Below are 19,987 nucleotides of genomic sequence, written 5' to 3'. Positions count from 1 at the left end.
GGACGGCACGCAGATCGCCTGAAGGAAAAAAAGCGGTCGGTTGAAATAACGCGAATGCTGTTTGTACAACCGATCGAATTGTTGACATATTTTAGATTAGATGGACAGGCGACATGTGTTTGGGAAAATTAGACGTTGTCTTTATGGTCTTTGCCTTCGTGGAAACAATTTAGAGCAGGCATTCCTATAGACAGCTAACATTTAAAGGGACAGTACCTGAATTAAAAAAATCTATCTATCTATCTATCTATCTATCTATCTATCTATCTATCTATCTATCTATCTATCTATCTATCTATCTATCTATCTATCTATCTATCTATCTATCATTAAAGTGGCTGTTTTGTCCTGGTCGTTCATCAATTATATACTCTCAAGTTGTTACAGATCTGTTCTGTTGGCTTTCTTCATTTAATTTCTGAAGAGAAACATACAGCATAAATACTAAGTAAGGCCTAAATTCCCTGGTTTCATTCATACTTTCCAGGGCATTCTATATAATTATATATTTAAAAATTGACCTTAGTTCCTATTGACGTCTGTTTTTTTTCCATACTATGGAAGTCAATAGGGACCAGAAACTGTTTTGTGAGCAAAACATTTTATTTATTTATTTTTGTATTTATTTATAATTTTTTATCACCACATGGTGGAGCTGTGAATATAGAGATGAAACCTGTAATATATCTAAATGTATTGGCCTCATGAATTTCCAATCAGTGTTATTTTAATATTGTTTATATGCTTTTATAGTATTTGTTAATATTTTGAATTAGCCTTTGTTTTTTTGTAATTTTGCTAAATGCTTCTGTCATTTTTATTAGTTATTAATATTTATAAATAGTGTTATTTGTATTTTAGTTTTAGTAATTTTAGTGCACCAACTTACACTTGTTTTAGTTAGTTGCCAAAGCAAAATTGCTTATTATTTTTAAAATGTAAAAAACATTTTTATTTAATTATTTGTAATTGTTTTAATTAATAATTTTTAATATATTGCTTTGATATTTATTTTTTATTTTTTCCAAAATGGCAGTAAAAACCACACAGACACATCACTATTTTAAAAATGCATTTGTATCTTAAAAGGTGTGGATGTGTGTCGCTACATTCATCTACTTGAATTTTACAGTGACGTGATTTTGCAGTACAGGTTTAGATATTAGCAGTTCAAAATGGCATACAAATGCATACATTATTGTCTTATAAGATGCATAATATAGTGCATATCAAAATGTGCAAGATCAGGACAGGCAAGGTGTAATTCAAATGCTTCATTTATCCTTTCTTTCTTATTGGTTGACAGACAGAAAAGCTCCTTCCCTTTAAGGTCCAGCCAAGTATTCAATAATAAGATACACAAACACATTTCTTAACAGCAGTTCACTGATATCTCTGTAATATTGCCTAGATAATAATAATAATAATAGCAGTAGTGCAAAAGCAATAATTTTCACAATAAAAGGAGTACAAAACATACAGGTTTCCAGTAAAATGTGTTGCAGATACTGTATATAATATTATTATTCAAAAGTTTGGGGTTAAAGAGTTTTTTTTAATTTATTTTTTTGCAAAAAAATGATAGTTTTATTCAGCAAGGATGCATTAAATTGATCAAAAGTGACAGTAAAGATGCTGTTCTTTTGATCAAAGAATTCCACGTTTAATGATTTTCACAAAAATATGAAGCAGCACAACTGTTTTCAACTTTGATAACAATCATAGATGTTTCTTGAGCAGCAAATCATCATATTAGAATGATTTCTGAAGGATCATGTGACACTGAATACTGGAGTAATGATGCTGAAAATTCAGCGTTGATCACAGGAATAAATTACTTTTTAAAATATATTCAAACTAAACTGTTCTTACTGTATTTTTGATCAAATTAATGTAGAGATACATAGAAAAACATTCAAAAAATATTACCGACCCCAAACTTTTGAATGGTAGTGTGGCTAAAATCTCTAAAAACACTAAGAAATATTACTCAGCCCTACAATCTTGCATAAAAATTGTGCTCAACCATGGTGCTATTGCAAAATTTGTATTGCTGTGTTTATATAGTTAAGTTTAAAAGTTTACATACACTTTCAGAATCTGCAAAATGTTAATTATTTGAGCAAAATAAGAGAGATCATACAAAATGCATGCTATTTTTTTTTTGTACTGACCTGAATAAGGTATTTCACATAAATGAAAACTTTTTGTCTTCTATATCTTCTCTTGTGGACAATATGTAAACGTCTTTTAAATAAACAGTAACATGTATTTTGCATGATCCCTCATATTTTGGTAAAATAATGAACATTTTGCAGACTCTGCAAGGTGTATGAAAACTTTTGGCCCCAACTGCAAATCATAGGACAGTGGCATCCAAAAGTCAGAGACCACTTTCCAAAAAAGCGAAAAATGTAAGTAAATGAATGACATTGATTATGCGACTCTTTGTACAGACACTCAGATTTTCCATGACGCTCTTTGAAACATCACAAATCATGCATAAGTACATGTTCATCTGGTTTTGTTGATGTTATTGATTAAAGAAAAAGCAAGACAAAGCAAATACTGAGAGACTTGTAAAGAAAAGCATTCGCTTTAAAGGGGTCATCGGATGCAAAACTCACTTTTACATGTTGTTTGAACACTGATGTGTGTTGCCAGTTTGTGTACATAACCACCCTACAATGATAAAAATCCACCCAGTGGTATTTTTTTAATCTTTAAAAGTAATATCCCCTTTTTAAAATCAGGTCATTCTCAACTTCTTGTCACTGTGTGACGGCACACAGACAGAGGCCACTCCCACGATAGTTGATTGACATGAACGCCTTACCCTAGCCCCGCCCTCACCGAGCTGAAACAGTCCGACTCTGATTGCAATTGTGTGACTCAGGTGCAGAGGAAGACTCTTATTGAGTGATTGAGGTGTTCTGTTGTTGGATGTGATAATAAACATAGCAGTTGACATCTGAGCCGCTGAAGACGCAGAGGATTAACGTTACTTTCGTTTTTGAAAGGAAAGTGCCGATCCCGATCTACATATGCGTCTATGTTTGTGCGAATCGTTCCTGATGCAGCTTGACCCACAGCAGAAGTGAGTAGAAGGGTTTTTTATGCATCTTTGCAAATGGCCTTTCTTAATAATGTGCTAGTTAGCAAGTTTTGCAGCTAAACGCGGCTAAAGTAAACATTATGGCTTGTCATCCCACGGCAGAGAGGGGCGGGGCGAGCAGAGCTCATTAGCATTTAAAAGAACATGCGACAGAATAGCTCACTTTAAAAAGGGCTGATTTTGACCAGGTAAAAGGAGTGTTTTTTTACACTACCCTTAAAAAATTTTAACCAAAGTATGTTATAGACTTTTCATTAAGACCCTTAAGAATCAAATGAATATGTGGAAAATGGGCATCCGATGACCCCTTTAAATAAATAGTTCACCCAAAAATTTAAATGTTATATTTATTTGCTTACCCCCAGGGTCTCCAAGATGTAGGTGACTTTGTTTCTTCAGTAGAACACAAACGAAGATTTTTAACTCAAACCGTTGCAGTCTGTCAGTCATATAATGGCAGTCAATGGGACCCATGGCTTTGAGAGTCAAAAAAACACACACAGACAAAACCAAATTAAACCCTGCGGCTCGTGACGATACATTGAGGTCTTAACACATGAAACAATCGGTCTGTGTGATGTATACACACGATAGATCGCTTCTGCGCATGCGTCTATGCCAGAGCAGGTTGATGCGTCACGCGCCGGCTGTTGTGAATGTGCTCAGGACAGTTGGATGTTGCGGTGGATCAGAGGTAAATAATGATATAAATACTGTTAAATTTCTTGCACAGACCGATCGTTTTGTGTGTAAACACCTCAATGTATCGTCACAAGCCGCAGGGTTTAATTTGGTTTTGTCTGTGTATGTTTTTTGACTCTCAAAGCCATTGACTGCCATTATATGACTGACAAACTGCAACGGTTTGAGTTAAAAATCTTTGTTTGTGTTCTACTGAAGAAACAAAGTCACCTACATCTTTGATGCCCTGGGGTAAGCAGATAAACATCAATTTCTAACTAAAAAATCAAGTATTATCACTTTTGGACCTTACTGTATGTCCATTATATTGATTGTGGTAACAGGTGGGCAGTGATTTAGAGTGACGTGTCCGTTTCCTTTTTGATCCCTGAGATTGTCATTGGTCCTGCTCTCCAAATCCTGACCAGAGAGTCCAAATCAGTCTCTGAATCCATGAAGATCAAAACAAGCAAGCATCCCAGATAAACAAGCACCATAAAGACTGGAATACAGTGGACATGCTCTTCACGTGCTGCTTGTGTGCGTCAGGTGTCCAGTGCTCTTGAGGCATGAAGAGAACAAGTTGATAGAGCTGATATGTTTCAAAACACGGCAGCTCTAGATGATCATATTCTAGAACCGCGTTCCTGTAGAATCTGAGGGGGGAAAGAGCAGAGGATTTACATAATACTATAAAAGATTACTAATCTGTACTAAGCTACTGTCAGCAATACCTGAAACACAACAGCCATGTTTGGAATAACACACTATTCCCATTACAAGAGTTTGGAGTCTGTAGGATTTTAAAATGTTTTTGTAAGTCTCTTCTGCTCACCAAGGTTGCATTTATTTGAGTAGAAATACAGGAAAATCAGTAATATTCTGAAATATTATTACAATTTAAAATAAATGTTCTCTATATGAATATATTGTAAAATGTAATTTATTCCTGTGATCAAAGCTGAATTTTACGCATCCATCCTCCAGTCAGTGTCACATGATCCTTCAGAAGTCATTCTAATATGCTGATCTGCTGCTCAAGAAACATTTATGATTATTTTCAATGTTGAAAACAGCTTCATATATTTGTAAAAATCTTGATACTTTGTTTTTTTAGGATACTTTGTTTAAAAGAACAGCATTTACAAGAAACGGAAACATTTGGTAACATTGTGAATGTCTTTACTGTCACTTTTAATCAAATTAACATGACTTTGCTAATAACAGTATTTAAAAACTAGACTGACCCCAGACTTTTGAATAGTAGTATGTAGTATGCTAGTCATCTGTTTAGAACACAGCCAAACACACACATGCTTCTTACCTTGGCTTTCTCACTGGTTTGGGTGTTGTTGCTGTATGATTGGTTGTGCAGTTCCTTAGAAACAACACACAAGAACTCCGCCTGATCTTCATTACCATAGTTATAGGAGGATCCGATATTGACCAACTACACAAAATATGAATGAGAGACAGAAATGAAGAGGAGAAGATGGAGGTTAGCAACTGTTCTCATTGAGTGACTATAGATGGTTAAAGGAACAGTGCACTCAAAAATGAAAATTTACTGACAGTTTACTCAGCCGCAGGCCATTCAAGATGTAAATGAGTTTGTTTTTTCATCAGAACAGATTTGGAGAAATGTAGCATTAGATCACTTGCTCACCAACGGAAACTCTGTAGTGAATGGGTGCCGTTAGAATGAGAGTCCAAACAGCTGATAAAACATCACAATAATCCACAAGTAATCCACACCACTCCAGTCCGTCAAATAATGTCTTTTAAAATGAAAAGTTGCGTGTTTGTAAGAAACAAATCCATCTTTAAGACATTTTTAACTTAAAGTTTACATAAACCTTGCAGAATCTGCAAAATGTGAATTATTTTAACAAAGTAAGAGGGATCATACAAAATGCATGTTATTTTTATTTAGTGCTGACCTGAATAAGATATTTTACATAAAAGATGTTTACATATAGTATACAAGTTAAATTTATAAAAATGACCCCATTCAAAAGTTTATATACACTTGTTTTTTAATATTTTATTGTTACCTGAATGATCCACAGCTGTTTTTTCCCGTTGTTCTACAGAAAAATCCTTCAGGTCCCACAAAGTATTTGGTTTTTCAGCATTTTTGTGCTTTGAACCCTTTGATTTTGAGATCCATCTTTTCACACTGAGGACAACTGAGGGACTCATATGCAACTATTACAGAAGGTTCAAACACTCACTGATGCTTCAGAAGGAAACACAATGCATTAAGAGCATGAAAACTTTAGGCAGATTTGAATATTAGGGTAAACTTAACTTATTTTGTCTTCTAGAAAAATAAGAAAGTATCTTCTGTAGCTAAATTAAAAAATAAGATATCTAGGCAAAATAAAAATGTTCATATCAAAGGTTTTGATACTGTCTCTTAATGCATCATGTTTTCTTCTGGAGCATCAGTGAGCGTTTGAACCTTCTGTAATAGTTGCATAAGAGTCCCTCAGTTGTCCTCAGTGTGAAAAGATGGACCTCAAAATCACACAGTTATTGTTGGAAAGGGTTCAAATACACAAAAATACTGAAAAACCAAAGAATTTGTGAGACCTGAAGGATTTTTCTGAAGAACAGCGGGCAGTTTAACTGTTCAGGACAAACAAGGGACTCATGAACAACTATCACTAAACAAAAAAACACAGCTGTGGATCATTCAGGTAACAACACAGTATTAAGAATCAAGTGTTTGTAAACTTTTGAACAGCGTCGTTTTTATAAATTAAACTATTATTTTCTCTTGTGAACTATATGTAAACATCTTTTATGTGAAATATCTTATTCAGGTCAGTACTAAATAAAAAATAACATGCGTTTTGTATGATCCCTCTTATTTTGGTCAAATAATTAACATTTTGCAGATTCTGCAAGGTGTAAGTTCTCTTTTGACCTTAACTGTAGTTCCTTTCATCTAAAATATGACTTCTCCATCCATAACATTGCTTTCTCCAGTGAAAAAGTCAAAGTTTAAAGTTAAAATGCCTTAATGATGGATTTGTTTCTTAAAAACACACACTTTTGGTTTTACAAGACATTAATTGATGGACTGGAGTGGTGTGGATTACTTGTGGATGATTGTGATGTTTTTATCAGCTGTTTGGACTCTCATTCTCTCATCCATTGGTGAGCAAGTGATGTAATGCAACATTTCTCCAAATCTGAAGAAGAAACAAACTCATCTACATCTTGGATGACCAGAAAACATGTTCAGTAAATTTTCATTTTTGGGCGAACTATTCCTTTAAAGCGACAGTCCACCTTAAAATGCCAATGATTATGAATCACTGCCTTAACTCTCATTGGAGTTTGCTTATATTCAAATACAGGTTTGACTTGAGTGAAAACTGGTCATGGAAGCTTGGAGCTTTGGAGCTTGAAGGCACTGGTTCCCATTTACTTTCATTGTACAGGAACCATAATAATAAAGTACATTGGTCATTTTTAGGTGAACAGTCCCTTTAACAAAATACATCATGGTGCACTTAAATTTTCAACATGCTCAGGAATGCATTTGCATGCAAAGACTCGGTCCTTGTTAATATACTTCTAAGCATGCAGAATAGTGTGCATCACCAACATCTGTGCAGGGGACGGCATTCACTGTCACCATTGCAATAAAAATCAATCTTGTGACGGCATGCAGTGGTTAGTGGGAGGACAGGGGATTGTTGGACACACCTCTCCACTGTGGGCGGGGTGAGTTTGGCTTGACTCCTCCCCCTTCACCTCTCGAGACACAATCAGGAAAAACTCTGACTTCTGGGCCCGCCCATAACCTACACTGACAAGCTGCAACAACCAATCAGAGCGTAAGGCAGGGCCTATATCACACACCGCAGCTCAACTGAACCGGCGGGAGCGATTCTGATTGTTGTGGAGCTGGAATGATCAGATGAACTAAGGCCAGGTTCGATTTACCTGCTCAAACTTCCACCCGTCTGACATGGTCGAGACCATCTGAGTAAGCTCTTCCTCTTGACACTGCAACACTCTGTAAACATGCTTGACTGGCGTCTGAAAACAGAGACACAGACTGTGAAAATATGTAAAACATTTGACCTTCATTTACATTCGTCATTTAAATATGAATTAATTTAATGTATATGTGTGCGTAAAGGCACATTTGGATTTGCATTCTGCCTGTTAATCCCTAAATGACACTTTAAGTAATTTATCACAGTAATTTATATCTTAAGTTTGAACAATATATCTAGTTTTTGTGAGAAACTGCAAGAAAGTCAGAATTGAGAAATATTTTTTTTCTCACAAATGCGAGTTTGTATCTCACAATTCTGACTTTTTAACTCGCAACTGCAAGCTTATATCAAGCAATTCTTAGAGAAAAAAGTCAGAATTGTGAGATATGAACTTTTTTTCTCAGAATTGCATGATACAAACTCGCAAAGTTGAAAACTTTTTCTCAAAATTGTGAGGTATAAACTTGCAATTGCAAATTACAAAGTCATAATAATGAGTTATAAACTGCAACTGCGAAAAATAAAGTCAGTGTTGAGAGATATAAACTCTCTATTCTGACTTTTTGTCTCAAAATTGTGAGATGCAAACTTGCAATTCTGACTTTTTCCAAATTGTGATATATAAACTCGTACTTGCAAATTATAAAGTCATAATAACGAGATATAAAGTCAGAATTGTGGGATATAACTCTCAATTGCGAGAAATAATGTCAGAATAGGGAGATATAAACTCATAATTCTGACTTTTTCTCAAAATTGTGAGATATAAACTTCCAATTGCAAATGATAAAGTCATAAAAAGATATAAAGTCAGAATTGTGGAATATAAACTCAAATGTGAGAAAATAACAGATATAAACTCGCTATTCTGACTTTTTCTCAAAATTGTGAGATATAAACTCACAATTGCAAATTATAAAGTCATAATAACAAGATATAAAGTCAGAATTGGGGGATATAAATTCGAAACTGTAAGAAATAAAGTCAGAATTGAGAGATATAAACTCGCAATTCTGACTTTTTCCAAATTTATTGTATAAACTCGTACTTGCAAATTATACAGTCATAATAATAAGATATAAAGTCAGAATTGTGGGATATAAACTCTCAGCTGCAATGAAATAAAGTCAGAATAGGGAGATATAAACTTCTGACTTTTTCTCAAAATTGTGAGATATAAACTTCCAACTGTAAATGATAGAGTCATAAAAAGATATAAAGTCAGAATTGTGGGATATATACTCTCAAATCCAAGAAATAAAGTCAGAATTAAGAGATATAAACTCACTATTCTGACTTTTTTATCCTCAGAATTGTGAGATATAAACTTGCAAATGCAAATTATAAAGTCATAATAATGGGATATAAAGTCAGAATTGTGGGATATAAACTCTCAATTGCAAGAAATAAAGTCAGAATAGGGAGATTCTGACTTTTTCTTTTTGTAAACTTCCAATTGCAAGTGATAAAGTCATAAAAAGATATAAAGTCAAAATTGTGGGATATAAACTCTCAAATGTGAGAAATTAACAGATATAAATTTGACTTTTTCTCAAAATTGTGAGATATAAACCTGAATTGCGAATTATAAAGTAATATTAACAAGATATAAAGTCAGAATTGGGGGACATAAATTCCCAATTGTGAAAAATAAAGTCAGAATTGAGAGACATAAACTCGCAATTCTGACTTATTTTCTCGCAAATGCGAGTTTTTATCTTGCGATTACTTTTTATTTCTCAAATGTGAGTTTGTATCTCACAATTCTGACTTCATTATATTACACAATTCTGAGAAAAAAAGGTCAGAATTGTGATTTAAAAAGTTATAATTCCTTTTTTTATTTTTTTTTTCAGTGGCAGAAATGGGCTTCCATAATAATATAATATAATATAATATATAAAATGCTAATAAAAGTATAATGTAAATAAATAAAAGTATAATGTGGAATATTAGTTAAAGTTTCTTGTAGAAAAAGCAATCAGAATCCAGTCACAAAACAGCAACTTTCCCTGAACCCAGAATAAATCTTTTGCCAAAAAAAAAATGCATTATTGCTATCAGTCTTGCTTTGATAAATCACCAGGGTTGTATTTGTTATCTAAAACTACTCTTCTGTTAATTGAAATAAAGCTGTAATAAAATTTTTAGATGAAAAACTACATAAAAAATGAGGAACGTTGGCAACTAGCACTAAAATTGCTATTTGGAAATAAAAACTAAAACTGAACTAAAGTAAACACAAATAGCAATATTCTGGAAAAAAAAAAACATAAAAATATCAAAAGCACATCATAAAATCACAAGAAAAAACTGAACTAAAGCATTAATAAAAACTGCAAGCAAATAATACTAAAAATAACACAGTGAATCACCTACAAAGTGTGGACGCATATCTCAGTTTTTAAGTCTGCTTGGACAAAGGGATCTAAAAATAAATCTTAAAGGGTTTCAGTGTAAGTTTCAAAGTGAATTGTGTGTTTCTGCTCGCTTACGTGTGTCGTCTTGGCTTCTCTTTCATTGATCTTTTCTTTGATGAGTTTTATTAATGATGTGATGTTGTAAAACTCTGCCTCTTCGAGAGCTCCTTAAACACACACACACACACACACACACACACACACACACACACACACACAAACAGAATGAAGGCTACACAGCAGCAATCACAGCCTCAATCGTGTCAGTTTGACTGTGGATATGTGTCATACCCTCCTCCGTCAGGTTCTTGTTGAGAACCAGCTTCCCATGTCTGAGGTAATTCAGCACAGGCCCAAAATACATAGGATCCCTGTCAATCAAATACGCTCCAGACTCATCCTACAGTAGAAATCAACAGAGAAAGATACATTAGGTCTGTTTTTATTTTAGCGTAGCGTGTGAGTCTGCGAACACTAAGAGAAGAGAAGCATTAGAGGAAAGTGAGTTTAAACATTAATGCGTTGTGCGTGTTCAAGTGCGCTGGTGGGACTCGGCATGTCTTTCCGTAATGGCACGCAGGCCACAGTCATAAAAAATAGACGTACGTAGACACAAACTCATCGCCGCGTTTAGCCTTCAACCAGGACGATTGCTACCGAACCTGGAACAGTGTGTGAGTCTGAAATCACCCTTTTATCAAATCTGGGGCACAAACAGCGTGGAGTGATTTCCCAGAGCCTTAGAGACTCCTGCTCTTTACAGGGTTAAAGCCCCTAGAGAGCAGGATTATTCTGGATTAGGGTTATTTTGAGATTACCGCCTGAGATTTGAGAGATGAGAGGAGGTGAGACAGCCGGAGCTGTGCGAGCCCGAAACAATGTGACACGAGCTGTGCAAACGGCTTAAATGATTTTATTTTTGTTATAGTGCAATGATACTTAAATATGCACTTTAACTATTATATGACAAGGTTTAAAGCAGAAGCGTGTGAGGTTTGTCGCCTCCAAACAAAATATATTACAAAAATAATTACTGTTTCAAACAGGTTTCCTTAAGCACCACCCCGCCCATATTTGGCATGTAGCTCCGCCCCCAAACTAACACTATTGGTGGAGACAATAAACAGGGCAATGTGTTGGTATGTGCTTATACTTTTTCTAAAGAATCAAACTAAAAATATTTTACTTTATAATTAGGCATATCTCAGCATATTAGAATATAATAACTAAAGTATTTTAACAAAAAAAAAATTAGGCAGTAAGATTTCATAGACTGTAGAAAATTATTTTTTGCACCCATATAACATGCCACAATAATGGTATTTCTACTCATTTTTCAATTTTTTTTTTAATTAATTTTATATATATATATATATATATATATATATATATTTATTTTATCAGTTTTCAATATTTATACATTTTTAATAATATAGGCAATTATTTTATCTTTATATTACAAAATATTTATTTTCATCCATTCAGTGTTATAATGCTGTTTCTACTCAGTTTTCAAATTTTATTAATTTTTAAAATATATTTTACTAAGTTTACTAAGATCAGTTTTCTGACCCAAAGTGGTTTTAAACCCAGTTTAAACATTGGAAAAGCACTTCAGCTCCAATTATAAGTTAAAATATGTGATAATAAATATAATTCTATTTAATTATATAGGAAATTATTTCATCTATATATTACAAAAAAAAAATTAAAAAAATCATTCAGTGTTCCCATAATGCTGTTTCTACTTAGTTTTCAATTTATATATATATATATATATATATATATTTTTTTTTTTTTTTTTTAAATATATTTTACAATTTTTTATATATTTGATCAGATTTTTGACTCAAAGTGGTTTTAAACTGTGAAAAGCACTTCAGCTCCAACTGTAAATTAAAATATATGATAATTAATGTAATAATATTTAATAATATAGGCAATTATTTCATCGTTATATTACAAAATAGTTCTTTTAATCCATTCAGTTACTATAATGCTGTTTCTACTCAGTTTGTAAAAATATATTTTACTAATATTTTTGATATATTTGAACAGTTGTCTGACTTTAAGTGGTTTTAAACTCAGATTTAACATAAAAACACTTCTGGAACTGAAAAGCAATTTAGCTTCAATTATAAATCAAATGTGAGAATAAAAATTATAATATTTAATAATATAGGCAATTATTTTATTTTTATATTACAAAATATTTATTTGCATCCTTCCAGTGTTATCATAATGCTGTTTCTTCGCAGTTTTCAATTTTATACATTTTATAAATTATTTTATATATTATATTAGTTTTCTGACTCAAAGTGGTTTTAAACCCAGTTTTAACATAAAAACACTTGGAAAAGCACTTCAGCTTCAATTATAAATCAAAATGGTATAATAAAAAGTATATTATTTAATAATATAGGCAATTATTTCATCTTTATATTACAAAATATTTATTTTGATCCATTCAGTGTTAACATAATGCTGTTTCCACTCAGTTTTTTAATATTTATAATTTTTTTTAAATATATTTTACTAACATTTTTGATACATTTGATCAGTTTTCTGACTCAAAGTGGTTTTAAACCCAGTTTTAACATAAACACTTTGAAAAGCACTTCAGCTTCAATTATAAATGAAATATGTAATGATAAATATAATAATATTTATTGGTATAGCAAATATTTCATCTTTATATTACAAAATATTTATTGTCATCCATTCAGTGTTAACATTATACTGTTTCTACTCAGTTTTCAAATTTTATACATTTTTAAAATATATTCTTTTATATATTTGATCAGTTTTCTGACTCAATGTGGTTTTAAACCCAGTTTTAACATAAAATAAAAACACTTTAAAAAGAACTTTAGCGCCAATGACATAGTAAAATATGTGATATATATAATGATATTTAATAATATAGGCAGTTATTATATCTTTATTTTACAAAATTGTCATCCATTTAGTGTTACCATAATGCTATTTTTACTCAGTTAGCAATATTTATACATTTAAAAAATATATATTTTACCAGTATTTGATATTTGATTAGTTAGTTTATTAACATAAAAAACACTTGGAAATTATAAATCAAAATATGATAATAAAAATTATAATATTTAATAATATAGCCAATTATTTAATTTTTATATTACAAAATATTTATTTTCATCCATTCAGTGTTACCATAAGGTTGTTTCTACTCAGTTTTAATTTTCTATACATTTTTAAAATACATTTTACTAACATTTTTTATATATTTGATCAGTTTTGTGATTCACGGTGGTTGTATAAAGTGCAATGAATTTGCAACTTTAGTTATAAACTTGATTTTAACTTGATTTTTACTTAAAACATTTACATTGTTATTTGTAATCAACTGTGATATTTAGCGGTTTCTGGGTCATTTTTCTTTCTACCCTAATTTTGTCCTAGTGCACATTTTAGGTTAACAAAATACTTTTTTCACAATGCATTTTAATCATTTTGGGAACAATTTAAGACACAGTCGCATCAGAAGCCTTCACTTGAAAGATCCACCAGTGATCTTTGCCTTATCCGACCCGTGCAGCATAACCTTTGACCCTGATCTCTGACACAGCTCAGGTGTCATAAGCGGGATTGTGTCCAGATTACAAGGCAAAACTGGGGCAGATGTGCTGATGATGTCCCCTAACGATGCCACAGACAAACAAGGTGCCACAATCCACCGCACGTCTTCCCAGCCACGAACACTCACAGAAGAACAGAAGAGACCTTGTTCTGGGACTGGGAGAGGAGGGGTGGAGCGGACGGTAAAAGTGTGTTTGTTCGTGTCCATCCGACAGGAAAACAACTCCAGACAAAAACAACCATCTGGACAAGCCCTAAATTACCATAAATACAATACAAATAACTCTATACAGCAATATAAGCGCTTATGAACTTGTGAAGATAAATAACAGCCAGATAGAGTTTCATACTCATGACCCATTTTAAAGAAACTCCTCAAAATTGAAAAGATAGAGATCTTTTGTCTTGTGAATCATTTGATTGTGCATGATTAAATTATGTTAAATTAAAATTAGGAACTGATTTGCTACAATTATATATTAAAACGTGATAATATATAATAATATAAAAAATAGGCAATTATTTCATCATTACAATACAAAATATTTAATGTCATACATTCAGTGTTACCATTCTACTCAGTTTTCAATTTTTATACATTTGTAAAATACATTTTACTAATATTTTAATATATTTGGTCAGTTAAAGTGGTTTTAAACCCAGTTTTTACATAAAAAAAACACTTGGAAAAGCACTTCAGCTTCAATTTTAAATCAAAATGTGAGAATAAAAATTATAATATTTAATAATATAGGCAATTATTTCATCTTTATATTACAAAATATTTATTTTCATCCATTCAGTGTTAACATAATGCGGTTTCTACTCAATGTTACATTTTTAAAATATATTTTACTAATATTTTAATATATTTGTTTAAAGTGGTTTTAAAAGTTTTAACATAAAAAACACTTTGAAAAGCACTTCAGCTTACATTATAAATCAAAATTATAATATTTAATAATACAGGCTATTTTTTTCATTTTTATATTACAAAAAAATATTTTCATCCATTCAGTTTTGCTAAAAAAATGTTCATGTATTAATTAAGGCGATATCCTACATAGGCTAACAACGGGTTTGTATAAATAAAATTACATAATATTTTTACCACTTAAATGTATTTATGGTGTCAACATAATAGTATTACAATAATATTTAAACTTAAAATGAAATAGGTTTCACATAGACTGTGTTTCACAGACTTCTCCACTCTCTAACCTACTTTTCCCAGCCATTCTTTATAAATTACTTATAAATAAACTAAATAAATAAATGCTCTGGCTTACAAACTAGGTTATTTACCTCAGTAGAACTGGTGAAATGGTCTCTAAATGAAGTAAATCAAGCTTTAGTTACCTTATCCGAATCGAGGTCTGGTTCCGCTTGGCACAGCCGGAACAGGAACGATTTGGGATCCCGGCAAAGCGTCTGTCTGGTGGTCAGAAAATACGTGCCGCCGACGTTCAAACGGACCCACTTGGAGGATCTGTGGTTGAAGGTCTGTACCGAAGCCGGTCGCCGACAATCGTGGCCGCTGATTTCGCCGTGACTCTCGGCCATTCTGAGCGCGGTGTTCTGCTCAAATGCGTAACGGTGACCGCGAGTCTCTCCAACGATCAACAGACGCGCGCGTTAGAGCGCGAAGAGCGCCAAAAAGAGCGCGCGGCACTCGCTGACGGGAACGAGAAACACCCCTCAGTTTTGTTTTTAGGCACAAGACACTGAAAAGCCACGGTGTGTGTTGGTATTTGTGACATATAGATGTACTTCTAGTGTTTTGCGATTGAATTTCTAGTGATTCAAAAGAGAATCATTCTTCTCTTTGACTCTCTTTTTTTGATTCAATAGAGAATCATTCTTTTGAATCGATACTTTTTAGTGATTCAACCGAAGCGCTCTTCGCAAAGTGTTTGGGAAATGTAAAATTGTTAGGAAGGGAACAGTATAATTAATAATAATGGGAATAATTTATTTTTATAATTATAAATATTATAGAATATGCTTAACGTTTCTTGTGATTCGAAAATAAATCACTTTTAAATCAATACTTTTTATTGATTCGACCAAAGCGTTAGTCACTCATCTGTAACAAACATTTTTTTTTAACAGTTAACTTGTTAGACAGGAACAGTAATAATTAATATTAATGTAATAATATTAATAATGGGAATAAATAATACGATTAATTGTAAACATCAGTAAACCCACTGTAACGTTTTGCGATTGAATTTCTAGTGATTCGAAAATGAATCATTTTTTTGAATCGATTCCTAGTGATTCGACCGAATCGCATCAAAATGTTTGGGAATCCCTCATCTGTAACAAAAAGTAGTTTAACAGTAAACTTGTAAGAAGGGTACAGTGTAATTAATAATAAGAAGAATAATTAATTTGATTATTTATAAACAAATGTAACAACTGAATTTCTAGAGATTTGAAAACGAATCACTCTTTTAGTTCAACACTTTTTAAGTGATTCGAGGTGTTTGGGAATCACTCATCTGTCAAACAACTTTGTTTACCAGTAAAATTGTTAGACAGGGAACAGAATAATAATAATGGGAATAAGTCATCTGATTAATTTTAAACATTATTACATCAACTGTAACGTTTCGCGATTGAATTTCTAGTGATTCGAAAACGAATCTTTTGAGTCGATACTTTTTAGTGATTCGACCGAAGCGCTTTTAGCAAAGTGAATCACTCATCTGTAACAAAAAAACGGTGTTTACCACAGTAAAATTGTTAAGACGGGAACGATATAAGTAATTATAATGGGATAATTTGATTTGATAAATTATAAACATTACTGAAAACTAACGTTTTGTGATTGAATTTCTTGTGATTCGAAAACGAATCATTCTTTTGAATCAATACTTTTTTTAGTGATTCATTTTGATTCGACCGAAGCGCTTTCAGCAATGTGTTTGGGAATCATTCATTTGTAACAAAAATAGTTTACCAGAATAATTGTTAGACAGGAATAGTATAATTAATAATAATGGGAATAATTTGATTACTTATAAATATTATTACATCAACTGTAACGTTTTGCGATTGAATTTCTAGTGATTCAAAAGAGAATCATTCTTTTGAATGGATACTTTTTAAGTGATTCGACCGAACCACTTTTCGCAGTGTTTGGGAATCATTCATCAGTAACAAAAATTATTTCAACAGCAAACTTGTTGGGAACAATAATTAATAATAATGGGAATAAATAATTTGATTAATTATAAACATTATTACATCCACTGTAGCATGTTGAAATTCAAATTTCTAGTGATTCGAAAACGAATCATTCTTTGGAATAGATACTTTAAGTGATTTGACCGAAGCGCTTTTAGCAAAGTGCTTGGAAATCACTCCTCTGTAACAAAAAATACTTCAACAGCAAACTTGATAAGAACAGTAATTAATAATAATGGGAATAAATAATTAAATTGTAAACATTAATAAACCCACTGTAAGGTTTTGCGATTGAATTTCTAGTGATTTGAAAAAGAATCATTCTTTTGAATCGATACTTTTTAAGTGATTCGACCGAAGCGCTTTTAGCAAAGCGTTTGGGAATCACTTATCTGTAACAAAAAGTGTTTAACAGTAACATTTTAAGACAGGAACAGTATAATTAATAATAATAGGAATAAATTAATTTGATTAATAATAAACATTATTAAATCCACTGTAAAGCTTTGCGATTGAATTTCAAGTGATTCGAAAAAGAGTCATTCTTTTGAATCGATACCGAAGCGCTTTTCGCAAATGATTTGGGAAAATCCTTAATTTATCAGTAAAATTGTTAGAATGGTATAATTAATAATAATGGGAATAATTTATTTGTTTAATTATAAACATAATTAAATCCACTGTAACGTTTTGCGATTAAACTTCTAGTGATTCGAAAACGAATCATTTTCGTGTTTGGCAATGACTCACCTGTCAAAAAAAAAACAAAAAAAAAACCTTTGTCTATCAGAAAAAAAATCTCAGATGGAAATGGTAAGATTAATAACAATAGAAATAATTAATTTGATTAATAATAAACATTATTAAACGAACAAATGTTATGTTACGAATAATACTTCTGTCAGCAGTAATATTAAAACAAGCAACAACAACAATTAAAGCAATTCATGAAACCTAATAGTGAAAACGCATTAATAAACAGCAAATTTACAACAAAATGAACATAAAAAAACACGCAGAGAATTCTTATGTTGGTTGTAGGGAATCGTCCAAACAAACTGATTCGACACAAAGATCCGAATTTGATCAATCCCACAGATTTCAAAAGGAACATCCGGATTGAACTCGTGGGAATTAAAATGTGACTTTGTTCAATAGAGAGAAGCCTGTTTAAAAACCTTTATTGGCCATCATATGATACTAGTTTTGAGACAAAGACTATCTTTATTAGACTGAAGGGCTCCACTAACAAATGTGAAATTCCATTTGGTTACTATAGAGGGCGACAAAACTCCATTTCCATACAGGTATTAGTAAACTATCTGAATTAGTGGATCTGACCGATTTCAGTTTATGAATCTGACTTGTAAATAAAACATAAGAAATAACAAAATTAATAAACAAGTATGTTTATATACAGTGCAGTGCAAAAAGTCTTAGGCTACTAGTATTTCCACTTTAAAAATGGTTTAAATCAGTTATTTCTATCTTTTGCTGTAGTGTTTTAGTCGGACAAATCAGTTTCAATAATTCATTTTGCCATTAATTGTAATAATCCAGTGAGATTTTTGTTTGCACGAGGAGTCTGACAACAGCCAGTGCTCCACAGAGATCTGATCTCATCCTCAACCAGTTTGTCTGGAATGACAAAGAAACAGAACAAACCGAGTCAGACTAAATACAGGAGAACTGTGGCAATGTCTCCAAGATGCTGCAAGAGACCTATCTGCAAAGCTACAGTACTGTTAAACGTTTTAGGCGCTTGTGTAAAAATGCTGTAAAATGAGGATGCTGTCAAAAATGTCACGAATACAGTGCCTTGCGAAATTATTCATACCCCTTCATTTTTTTCACATTTTGTTATGTTGCTGCCTTATGTTAAACTACTTTAAAATACTTTTTCCCCCACATCAATCTACACTCCCTACTCCATAATGTCCAAGCAAAACATAGGTTTTTAACATTTGTGCTAATTAAAAAATAAAATAAAATACTGAAAATATCCCATTGCATAAGTATTCATACTTCATTCATACTATTTCTGGGACACTTGCACTTTAGTTCAGGAGCATTCATATTGCTTCTAGATGTTACTACACTTCGAGTGGAGTTAAACTGTGGCAAATTCATTCGAATGAGTCTGATTTAGAAAGGCACACACCTCTCAGAAAAGGTCTAACAGCTGAAAGTGCATATCAGAGCAAAACCCAGGTCCTGAGGTCAAGATAACTGCCTGTAGAGCTCAGTGACAGACTTGCGTTAAGGCAATGATCTAGGGAAGAGTTCAGAAAAAAATCTGCTGCATTGAAGGTTCACAGAAGCATGTTGCCTCCATTATTCATAATGGAAGACGATTGGAACAACTAGGACTCTAGAAAACTAATTTAAAGCAGATTAACAATGTTGCAACAAAACAAATTGTGAAAAAAAACAACGGGGTATGAATACTTTTGCAAGGCACTGTAGATTTTATTACTCAATTAACTTCAATTATCTAAATTAAATCAACATTTGGTGTGACCATCCTTTGTGTTTAAAGCAGCTTTTCGCCCTAGGTACACTTGCACATAACTTTTCAGGTAGCTTTGCAGGTAGGTCTCTTCAAGCATCTTGGAGACATTGCCACAGTTCTTCTGGATTTATTCTGTCTCAGTTTGTTTCTTCATGTGATTCCAGACAGACTGGATGATGAGGATGAGATCAGATCTCTGTGGAGCACTGGCTGTTGTCAGATTCCTCGTGCAAACAAAAATCTCACTGGATTATTACAATTAATGGCAAAATGAATATTTGGAAATGAAAACTGATATTTCCTACTGACACACTACAGCAAAAGATAGAAATGACTAACTTAAAACCATTTATAGCTGGTGAAAATTCTAGTGGCCTAAGACTTTTGCACAGTACTGTGTATGTTGGTATATTATTTTTAGCAAAAAGATTGT

At 32.4% G+C, this 19,987-nt stretch overlaps 1 protein-coding gene across 1 annotated transcript; it reads right to left on the bottom strand.

Annotated features, from left to right (window-relative positions):
• Nucleotides 1–4,256: 4,256 nt before the first annotated feature.
• Nucleotides 4,257–15,537, bottom strand: LOC141300830 (BTB/POZ domain-containing protein KCTD5-like). Its single transcript, XM_073831122.1, has 6 exons — nucleotides 15,210–15,537; nucleotides 10,527–10,635; nucleotides 10,311–10,402; nucleotides 7,757–7,852; nucleotides 5,121–5,246; nucleotides 4,257–4,452 (listed from the first exon to the last, which is right to left on the bottom strand). The coding sequence occupies exons 1-6, from the start codon at nucleotides 15,411–15,413 to the stop codon at nucleotides 4,423–4,425; spliced, it is 657 nt and encodes a 218-aa protein (XP_073687223.1). The 5' UTR covers nucleotides 15,414–15,537; the 3' UTR covers nucleotides 4,257–4,422.
• Nucleotides 15,538–19,987: the final 4,450 nt, after the last annotated feature.

Source organism: Garra rufa, chromosome 24, assembly GCF_049309525.1.
Source record: "Garra rufa chromosome 24, GarRuf1.0, whole genome shotgun sequence".
In the NCBI taxonomy this organism is placed as follows: Eukaryota; Metazoa; Chordata; class Actinopteri; order Cypriniformes; family Cyprinidae; genus Garra; species Garra rufa.
Note: the sequence above shows the minus strand (reverse complement) of the source record. Positions and strands in the feature narration are given on the sequence as shown.

Bases quoted from the DNA above. Each gene is read 5' to 3' on its own strand.
- LOC141300830 (XM_073831122.1), bottom strand. From the start codon at position 15,413: ATGGCCGAGAGTCACGGCGAAATCAGCGGCCACGATTGTCGGCGACCG. The intron at 10,636-15,209 runs GTAACTAAAGCT...TTTCTACTGTAG, and splicing joins CAGACCTCGATTCGGATAAG to GATGAGTCTGGAGCGTATTT. The intron at 10,403-10,526 runs GTATGACACATA...TGTGTGTTTAAG, and splicing joins CAAGAACCTGACGGAGGAGG to GAGCTCTCGAAGAGGCAGAG.